Genomic DNA, 10232 nt, shown 5'->3' with positions numbered 1-10232 from the left:
GCCCCAAGCACCAGCTTGGTTGCCTGGTGCCTGGAGCCAGCCCTGCCCACCGCCAGCCGGCAGGTGCACAAAGGAGGCGAGAAGCACTGAGTCAAATGACACTTTGTGATCCCAATTCCTCCCGTGCCCATCCCCAGGGCACAGGCTGCAGCACAGAGAGGAACTCCTCTCAGCTCCCTGGCAAAGCTCTGCACCACCTGCCTGACCAGACTCCTGGCCCGACGCTGGCCCCATTGCCCAGACCCAGTGCTTTCCTGGTTCTGTCCCCTCAGCACGCCCCCACACCGAGTGGGCCCTCCCAGCAGAGGGGAGCACAATGACCGATTTGCACTTACCCGCCGATGCCGGATGTGTGGGGGTTGATTATTCCTGCGCACAGAGCTGCGGCGATGGCTGCGTCCACTGAGGATCCCTGCTTGTTGAGCACCTCAATGCCCAGCGCCGTGCAGCGGGCGGCGTCGGTGACCACGGCACCCTGGTGGAATATCTAGGAGAAGCAAAGCCATGCGGTAGGAGAAAGGCAGCGCCATCTGCTGGAGGAAGGAGCATTTCCCACGCTCGCATTCAAGCCCATGGCAGGGCCTGGTCTGGGGCCCATAACGAACATGGGCAGCAGAAGATGGTTTGTGTCTGTGTGCAATTCAAGGGGTTGGTTTTGACCTGTAAATGGCTGAGCAGTTGAATTCCTGACTACGCCACTCCTCGTGCTGAAGCTGAGACTGCCCGGCCTGCGTTCACCTTAGACAAAAGGCCTCCAGCCACTGCTACCAGTGAAGTGCCCCCTGGCCAAATGCTCTAATGCAGCAGGTCATTCCTACAGCCACGCTGTAGCCCTAGGTATACCATGTTATGTCACAACCACAACTGGCACCTGGACAGGGCTGAGAACAGCTGGCCTCTTTGTTCTACTCAAACCTCTTCATGTTTTGTACGTTTTCAAAATCCCATAAAAAACTTTTAAGAAAACACAAAGGCAGACACCACAAGCAACCCCCACAGCACGGCCCTCATTTCCCCTACACACAACCCCCATAGCAGGGCCCCATCCCCACACAAACAACCCCTGCAGCAGGGCCCCCCCATCCCCGTGCACACACCTATAAAATAAATAAATAAATAAATAAATAGAGATATCCCATCTCCTAGAACTGGAAGGGACCTTGAAAGGTCATTGAGTGCAGTCCCCTGCCTTCACTAGCAGGACCAAGTACTGATTTTGCCCCAGATCCTTAAGTAGCCCCCTCAAGGATTGAACTCACAACCCTGGGTTTAGCAGGCCAATGCTCAAACTACTGAGCTATCCCCACAGCAGGGCCCCCCAAACACCTCCATGCACCTAAACAAAACCCCATAGCAGGGCCCCCCATCCCCGTGTACACACCTAAACACAACCCCTGTAGCAGGGCCTAGCTATTTGTCAAGGATGATCAGGAAACAGTTTGCTTTTACTATGTTCAGCACCTAGGTACAGTACTCTAGTTGTGGGCACTCTAAAAATACACCATAGACAGACAGATAGGTGGTTAGACAGACTGCTATCTAAACAGATATCTATTGCAAATGAACTTTGTGCATCAGCAAGTGTCCAAATAATTGAAAGAGCAAGGATGCTCCTTTCGCATTCTGAGACCTGCCCCAGGACATCTAGCCAGGACCTCCCACCTCATTGAGCAGCATGGGGAGGACAGTGTGGTCAAGACCCACTGACACCTGTTTGCGACACACACACCCCATTACATGACATCACAGCACACTAGTAAATGTTCTGTAGCCTATTTTGTCAAAACTACAAAGTCTTAGTAAAATGGGCCCGCACGGCAGTGCTGCCTTTCTTGTGAAACCCTTGTGATGAAATGGGGAGAGACGGCCAGTGTGTAAAATATGAGGCATGTGCAGGGAATAACAGGGGGTTCCTCTGTAGTTTAAACCATTACACTGCCTAATCCCAGTTAAAAATTATACTCCTCAATGACAGGTGCATCCCACACAATATACGGACCAGCAACACTATCATTTCGCCCTGTGATTGTCAGAAAAGTGACTATGTACCAAAGGTTCCTTCTGCCTTAATAACAGAGCTGCTCACTACATTTAGTCAGGTCTGGGTTTATCTCCTGCTTGAACCACAGAGCCAGCCAGGGCAGGATGAGCTGGATTCTATTCTCTCCAGTGCATCATCACCAAAACCTCACAGATAAATCTGGTTGCATAATCTCTGTCCGCAACGATGATGCAAAAGCAGAGAGAACCCAGCTTGATTCTCAGATCCTGCAGGGACCTTACAGCACTGGCTGGTAGAAAAAGCTTTTGCTGTGTAAACAGTTCTGATTTGATGTGGAATCACTGAGAGGGAATCGGTATGGAGGCTCCCAATCTCAATTCTACAGTCCCTTTTTGGCATTACCAGCATTTGCTGGGTGTCTTAATTGCTGAGAGCAAAGGAGGAAGCTATAGTACCCAGCAGGCAATTCTTCCCATAGCTAGATTATTGTCCTTTAAAAAAAAAAAAAAAAAAAAAAGCCTCCGCTTACCTGTGGGTCCCCAAAGTAGATCTGCATGATCAGGGCCACTGTGACTCCCATCGCAAAGGTTAAGCAGGCCGTGATGATCACAGTCAGCCCATCCTGGCGGCAGCTGCAGTCCGCAGAGAATGGGTCTTTGCTGGTCTCCCGCAGCGGCGAGACATCCTGACTGCCCATCTCCGATGAAGATGACGGCAGGCGCTGGAGGCGAGCTGATTTCAGGAAAGAATCTGGATCTTCAGAGGCAGGAAGGAAAGGGAATGAGGGTTAGGTATTGAGGAAGCTTGGGTTCTTATTCAAATGCATACGCTGAACTAGCATTACATCTATACCCGTTCCAACAAAGTGATTATCTTCCCTATTGAGCTTTCAATAGATTTTCTGGCTCAAATACTGTTCTGGGTCGTTTTACTCCTACCTTTCTTTAACACTCGTTAGCCTTAAGGGGACTTTTCCCTGGAGATGGTGAAATTTAGACAGGTAACTTGTCTGAATTTTGCTTGATGCAGCAGATGGACGGACAGACCGAGGGCACCAACATTTCCAGCAATGAACCTACAATTAGTGCCCTTTTAGGCTTGGTTGTAACACAGATCCCATGTTATTCTGCTTGCAGACCAGTCTCAGAAACGCTGCAGAAGATGCAGTTAAGACCAAAAACCCCATCAATATTACTTGGGCGCTGTGCTTAAGGTAAAGCAACTTAATCAAACGTACCCACATCAAAATAGTAGAGGGAATAGGGAAACTCTACCTACCTGTCTGTCTATCTAGGGGACATTAGCGGTTCACAGCAACTCAATTAAAGCTAAAGGCATTCAGGAAGCAAGGAGACTGTTTCACTTTCCCACTACTTAAGGCTTTCGAACAGTGATGAGGAGAAATGCAAAGTCTGGTGACTCAGTGTAATTACAATATCAGAAATGATACATCCAATAGAAGGAGGCCCTGTGTCCCACTGCCAGGCTTTAACTGGGAGGAAAAGGCCAGAACAGCAAACAAAGTGCACATCACTTCCACATGATTTTGAAAACAATTTACCTTACTGTTCAATGTCCTTCAAATCTATATTTTCTTCATCTGTTATTTTCACAGGGTTGATGATTGTGAGAAGAGCCTGCACAGAGGGCATTACCTGGGAGTTAATAGCCACTTGGGACGTGGGCCGGACTCAGCTGCTATGTAAATCCTACTTCAGAGATTTATATTCACACTGGCCAGAGGTGTGGTGTCACCAGCATTCCTGCTCAAACACACTCCAGTTGGCTGAGATGAGGTCATGTGCTCAAAGGAAATTTTACACCATTCCAAGGCTGACCACATTATTTACCACTTAGTTACCATTGGCTGACTTTTTTTTTTTTTACTATTTCCTAGCCAGTGATTGGCTGAGATTAATTACATGGGCCTATCACACCCAATCCGATTATCTATGGTCATCTAAGAGTGGGACCTTTCAGTGCTCTCTTGTTCCTGTCCCTCTCCGGGTGGTTCTGGGGGCAGTGGGTATTAGAGCTGTTACAGTCGTCTTCCTTATGCTTCATCTCTTGTTCAGATGAAGCAAGTTCCTCTTGAGTTGCAAATGCTGGCATCGTCAGAGCTCAGGTGCCGCCAGGGTTGCCAACACTCTCTTATTACAAGGGACATCCCTTATTTTTCCATCTCTGTACAACAAGATTGGGAGTTGCTGAATGCTGCAAAAAGCAGCAAGAAATATCCCTAGTGAATGTAGGTAAGTACTGCTTATTGATAATAATAATGATTATACATAGGGTCAGATTCTCCTCCCACTTATACCAGGTGCTCACCAGTGAAACACCATTGATTCGAATGGGATCACTCCTGGTTTGCACTAGTGTGAGAGGAGAGTCAGGCCCAGAGATGCCTTTGGAGAGTGATTGCATAGCAGGTACAGCATCCCAGCCTGGAGGATGCTAGGACATGCTCAGCAAGAAACCAGCATCAGAGTCACAAGAGGTGTTCTGCAGAAGTGAACTGGCTGGCAGCACCTAGAGCAGAGAAAGGGTGTGGGGGGGGCAGGGCGGGGAGGACTGTGGACGGAAGGGAAGAGCCGTTCTCTTGTCCTGTGATAAAAAGGCTGCATATTAACTGGAGAACAAGTTAACAAGTAGAACGATTGGCTCTTGGTTCAAATATGGGATCAGCAGCCCTCCTGCAGCTGAGTACTATCTGCAACTAGCAGTCATTTGTATTAACTCAAGGGGCAGCAGCAAGTCCGGCTTTAGGACCTGCAGGGCCCGATTTGAATACCTGGCGGCGGTCTGGGTCTTCGGCGGCACTGGGTCCGCTCCACGTCTTCCGCAGCACTGAAGGACCCCTCACCGCCGAAATGCCACCGAAGACCCGGAGTGGACCCCCCACCACCGAAGTGCCACCAAAGACCCGTAGCGGACCGCCGCCAGGTGAGTTAAAAAAAAAATTTTTTTTTAAAGGTGCCTAAGGCGCGGCGTCCGATTCCGGGGAATCGGTGGAATCGGCCTACAGCCGGCCCTGGGCAGCAGGGTTCCACGCATCTCCCTGGCAAAGAGAGAGAGGCACTGAGCTGCCACCAGTCACTGCAGGGGGAAGGGACTGGCCAAGAGGGGCCTCTGCCTCTGGGGGTCTAGGCCAGGAGCCTTGAGACATTCTCCGTCAGTCTGTAACTGTAGCTTTTTTTCCCTCTTGAGCCTAAAGCTATTTCTGTGGGATGAGCAGATTGGGATGAGGGGACCTGAGTGAGCAATGCTGAAGCAGGTTGGCTGGGGCAGCCCAAGAGAGGGGAGGGAATGGGGTGGAGGGGTGATCTGGAAAATAATAAAAAAAACCCAAATATAACAAGTTGTGTCCCTCTGCCCTTTTATTTCACTCGTATGTTGTCTGTCTGGGACTGTCTGTCAGTCTTGCCAATGCGGCTCGTAAACTCTTTGAGGCAAGGCCTGTCTCTTCCTATATGATTGTACAGCACCTAGCCCAATGTGGGCCCGAATCCTGACGGGGGCCTTTGGGCACCACTGTAATATAAATGATTAATAAAATACAGAATAATAATATGCCTCAACTCCAGTCAGTAACTAACTCAATCAGCTAAGAGGGAGAATGGCTGCTGGCAGCCTGGTCTCTGCCCCATCCTCAGCCCCATTTGTCAGGGGAGCAGGAATAGTCCGGGGCTAATGTTCGGCTGTCCCTGCTCATCCTGTACTAAGGACACATTCCCCTGTCCTCACGGATGGGCTTGGCTCACTTACTAAGCCAAGCTGAACAGGTGGAGATGAAAGGCCCCAATTAACCTCTTAATGTCTCTACCAGCCTCCTTCCAAGTGCTTCTGGGGAAGGCAGCAGTTATGAGTTTCCAGGTCCTGTCTCATTCCTGACATTTTAAAACCACTAAGCCAAATTGAGACCTGGGGCAAACAGGTGCAACTCCACTGGAGTCAGGATGGGCCCCAATTCTCATCTCAGTTACACTGCAATAAACCAGGAGTAACTGCACTGGAGTCAATAAAGTTATAGCTTCTTACACCAATCTCACCGTAACTCAGGAGTAAGGCCACTGCCAGGGCAAAGCATGAGAGCTCAAGCTTGGCCCACTGTATTTATTTACCAACTTATAAAAGAACCCTTATCCCCTAAGGCAGGGGGGGCCCAACCTACCGCCCACAAGCCATACACAGCTCACCAGAGCATTTCATAAGATCCCAGCCTGCTTCGACACAATATGCTAACAGCCCATTGATTCATTAGCTTTTTGTGATAGTGTTGACATCATTTTTCCTGTTTTCTATAATTGATACACATTTTAGGCACGCATTTCTTTATTTGTTTTTAAATAGGTTGTTTCTATGTGCAGCTTGTCTATCTAAATACCTACGAAACAAGACGAACAAACTAATAATCAGTACAGGTGACTTGAAATCTTATAGAATCTGTTTGGCCCCCACAAGGTGGTGCTTAGGTTTATGTGGCCCTCCTGTGTAATAAGGCTGGGAACCATTGCCCTAAGGTCTAAGCACCTGTACAACCTTCAACCAAGACATGACTCGTTAATAGTACCAGACAGTAGCTCAGTCAAAACCCTCCTCCTGCATTTCATCTCTAGAGACCAGCGCTGCAATCCTGCCTCAGGTCACCCATGGAACCGTGTTTGATGTTCTCATCTGAGTCCCCAGTGGATGTTGGTCCATAGCAAAGAAACCCCACGCAGTGCAGCACAGCTGGGTGCCTCTTCTCAACAGGAGCTCAAGATGGACAGAGTGAGTCAGGGCTGAGGTGGGCGGGCAGTGGCTGTGTATAGGCTGGGGCAATGGGAAGAGGCCAAGACTGGAACATCAAGGGGTGCTGCAGGTCAGGATTGGGGTGCTTTGGCAGAGCTGTGTGGAAGCCCGGAATTGGAAGAGTAGAAGGGCACAGGTCAGAAGTGCAGCGCATAAGCTGAACTGTATGGGGGGGCCACAACTGGACTAGCAGGGGAGGTAATTACTCTTGTAGAGCTGGGCCAAAAGTGGGGGGCAAATTGTGCACATCCCCTGGCTCCCGCCAGCATTACACTTCTCTCAATTCCACCAGCACCACATTCACCTATAGCAAGAAAATCAAATGACAAATACCGATGCTCTCTTACTTGGAGAATCAAAGTAGCAGGAATCTCTGTGCAAAAGCCTGGGTGACTCCAATCTCAATGCTAAGCCACGCTTCTCTTGTGCTACTATAGAGCTCTGGAAACAGAGACTGCAGGACTGAAAATTAGACCTCAGCCATGCCTATAGTTGGGATGACAGAGCTCAACACATGCCCCTTTCTTTCCCCAATAAAACCCAGACCCTCAGCTCTCCTCCTACCCCTGCTCAAACACTGCCCATCACTTTGGAAGACACCCTCCTGTGGAGACTTTCATGGCAGACAGTTACACCAGGGCAGGCCATTTGTTCCTTGGGGTCCCAGGAACTTTGACACCCCACATATTATACACACAGGAGGGGGGAGGAGAGGTAAGCAGGTGAATGTGGGAGGGTTTTGCAACTGAAAAACGGGATTTGAGCACTTGTCAGTAAGGGGAATTTCAGCAACTGGTGGGGCTTTGGCATCTGTCATGGGTGGGTCTGAGAGAGCCAGGCTGTGGAGCTGGTCCCTAGGGAGGGTCCACGGGGAGCCAATGTTCAGACGAAGTTGAAGGTGAATGTAGGGAAAGGCTGCTGCAAGAGCAGCACCCTCCAACAGATAAGGCCTGGTGTAACCACCCTTTAGCCCAGGGGTTCTCAAACTGGGGTTGTGACCCCTCAGGGGGTCCGGAGGTGGTTACATGGGGGTCGTGAGCTGTCAGCCCCAAGCCCAGCCCTGCATGGGGCTGACAGCCCAGAGCCCCTCCAGCCCAGATCCACCCTTACCCCCGTTCTCCTCCAGCCCTGCTCCTCCTCCAAAGAAAGGACACCAAAATACAAATTTGCCCAGAGCGCCATTTTTCCTAAGGCCAGCCCCGGGACTGAGACAGCATTAGAGGGTTTGATTAATTCAGCTGCTGAATAAACTGCATGAATGTGTTTTTAATTTATAAGGGGGGGTCACACTCAGAGGCTTGCTGCATGAAAGAGGTTGCCAGTACAAAAAGTTTGAGAACCACTTCTTTAGCCCATACAGTATTGGCTTGGCCCTGCACCACTCAGAGCTTTTAAACCCTGTGTCGCCCTGCAGCTTTTAATCCTTGTTTCCCCCTGTGACAGGCAAATAATCCGAATACTGGGTGGGTGCACAGTGCCTGCTATCCAAGGATCTCCGAAACCTTCACAGGCATTAATGAATTCAGCCTCAAAACACAACTTGCAGGCAGGGATGCTCTTGTACCCCACTTTAGAGATGGGGAAACCAGAGCATAGAAAGACGACCTTGGGCCAGTCATGTCACACAGGATGTCCATGGCAGAGTTGGGAACAGCAGCCTGAGAGAAAGGACACTCCAATGGTTTGGGCACTAGCCCATGAGCTGGGTTCAATTTCCTGCTCTGCCACAGACTTCCTGTGTGAACTTGGGCAAGTCATTTGGCCTCAATTTCCTATCTGTGAAAGGGGGATAACAGCAATGCCGTGCCTCACAGGGATGTTATGAGGATAAAAACGTTAATGATTGAGAAGTGCTGAAATAATGTGGTAATGGGGGGGGCCATATAAATACCTCAGTTAGAATCTAACCCTCCTGACTCCGCACTCTGGAGCTGCCTGTCTATAGGCTCAGAAAGATGGCGCTTGTCCGGTTCCATCTGATTCTCACTGGAAGGTGCTCTTCACAACCACAGGAAATACAATTTTTATTAAATGAGAGCTTAGATTGGGCAGACAACGAAGACCTAGATTACCACTTCCTCAATTTGCCAAATAATGTCTCCTACTTGGCATTGGCGAGTGCACAAGTAGATTTTTCAAAGCCACTTGATGTTACATTCATGTAAGCGTTTATATTTTCATTTATACAGCGGAATAGGTGAGTAGGAACATGAAACATTCAAAAATGTCAGCTGTGCAATTGTGTAACAGATTTCTGCATGAAACTACTGCAGCACGGTGGGGAAATTCAGTACTTGTGCACACAAATAGCCAGAGTTGCATGCACCACCAGGATAATGGCACACATCAAATCATAGAAGGCTGTTGGGGGAGGGATAGCTCAGTGGTTTGAGCATTGGCCTGCTAAACGCAGGGTTGTGAGCTCAGTCCTTGAGGGGGCCACTTAGGGATCTGGGGCAAAATCAGTACTTGGTCCTGCTAATGAAGGTAGGGGGCTGGATTCAATGACCTTTCAGGGTCCCTTCAAGCTCTATGAGATAGGTATATCTCCATATATTATAAACTAGAACTGTAGGGCTGTAAGGGGCCTCAAGAGTTCATCTAGGCCAGCTCCCTGTGCTGAGGCAGGACCAAATAGACCTAGACCAGGGGTCGGCAACCTTTCAGAAGTGGTGTGCTGAGTCTTCATTTATTTACTCTAATTTAAGTGCCAGTCATACATTTTAACGTTTTTAGAAGGTCTCTTTCTATAAGTCTATAATATATAAACTATTGTTGTATGTAAAGCAAATAAGGTTTTTTAAATGTTTAAGAATCTTCATTTAAAATTAAATTAAAATGCAGAGCCCCCCAGACCGGTGGCCAGGACCTGGGCAGTGTGAGTGCCACTGAAAATCAGCTTGCGTGCCGCAGGTTGCCTACCCCTGACCTAGACCATCCCTGACAGGTGTTTGTCTGACCTGTTCTTAAAAACCTCCACAACCTCCCTTGGAAGCCTATTCCAGTATTTAACTCCTTTTTAGTTAGAAAGTTTTTCCTAATATCTAACCTAAATATCCCTTGTTGCAGTTAAGCTGATTACTTCTTATCCTACCTTCAGTGGCCCTGGAGAACAATTCATCACCCTCCTCTTCATAACAGTCCTTAACTTATTTGAAGACAGTGATCAGATCCCCCACAGTCTTCTTTTCTCAAGACTAAACATGCCTGGTTTTTTAACCTTCCCTCAGAGATCAGGTTTTCTAAACCATAGTCATTTTGGTTGCCCTTCTCTGGATTCTTTCCAACTTGTCCACATCTTTCCTAAAGTGTGACACCCAAACAGGACACAGAACTCCAGCTGAGGCCTCACCAGCGCTGAGTAGAGCGGGACAATTACCTCCTTTGTCCTACATACGATGCTCCTGTTAACACACCCCATAATGATGTTAACCTTTGT

General features: G+C 48.8%; 1 protein-coding gene across 3 annotated transcripts in view; it reads right to left on the bottom strand.

Annotated features, from left to right (window-relative positions):
* Positions 1-10232, bottom strand: part of GGT7 (gamma-glutamyltransferase 7) — a 49197-nt gene that overhangs the window by 35636 nt on the left and 3329 nt on the right. For 2 of the 3 annotated variants that reach the window (XM_026656808.1, XM_026656810.1), the window contains exons 2-3: positions 2532-2758; positions 336-487 (exon numbers count right to left, since the gene is read on the bottom strand). In XM_026656808.1, the coding sequence (XP_026512593.1) occupies positions 336-487; positions 2532-2758 (379 nt within the window). Of the gene's footprint in view, positions 1-335; positions 488-2531; positions 2759-3657; positions 3733-10232 lie in introns of those variants that run through there. The other variant, XM_026656809.1, reaches the window with a different exon arrangement.

Source organism: Terrapene carolina, unplaced genomic scaffold, assembly GCF_002925995.2.
Source record: "Terrapene carolina triunguis isolate 2854851 unplaced genomic scaffold, T_m_triunguis-2.0 Scaffold233, whole genome shotgun sequence".
Classification (NCBI taxonomy): Eukaryota; Metazoa; Chordata; order Testudines; family Emydidae; genus Terrapene; species Terrapene triunguis.
This window is presented reverse-complemented; position numbering and strand designations above follow the sequence as displayed.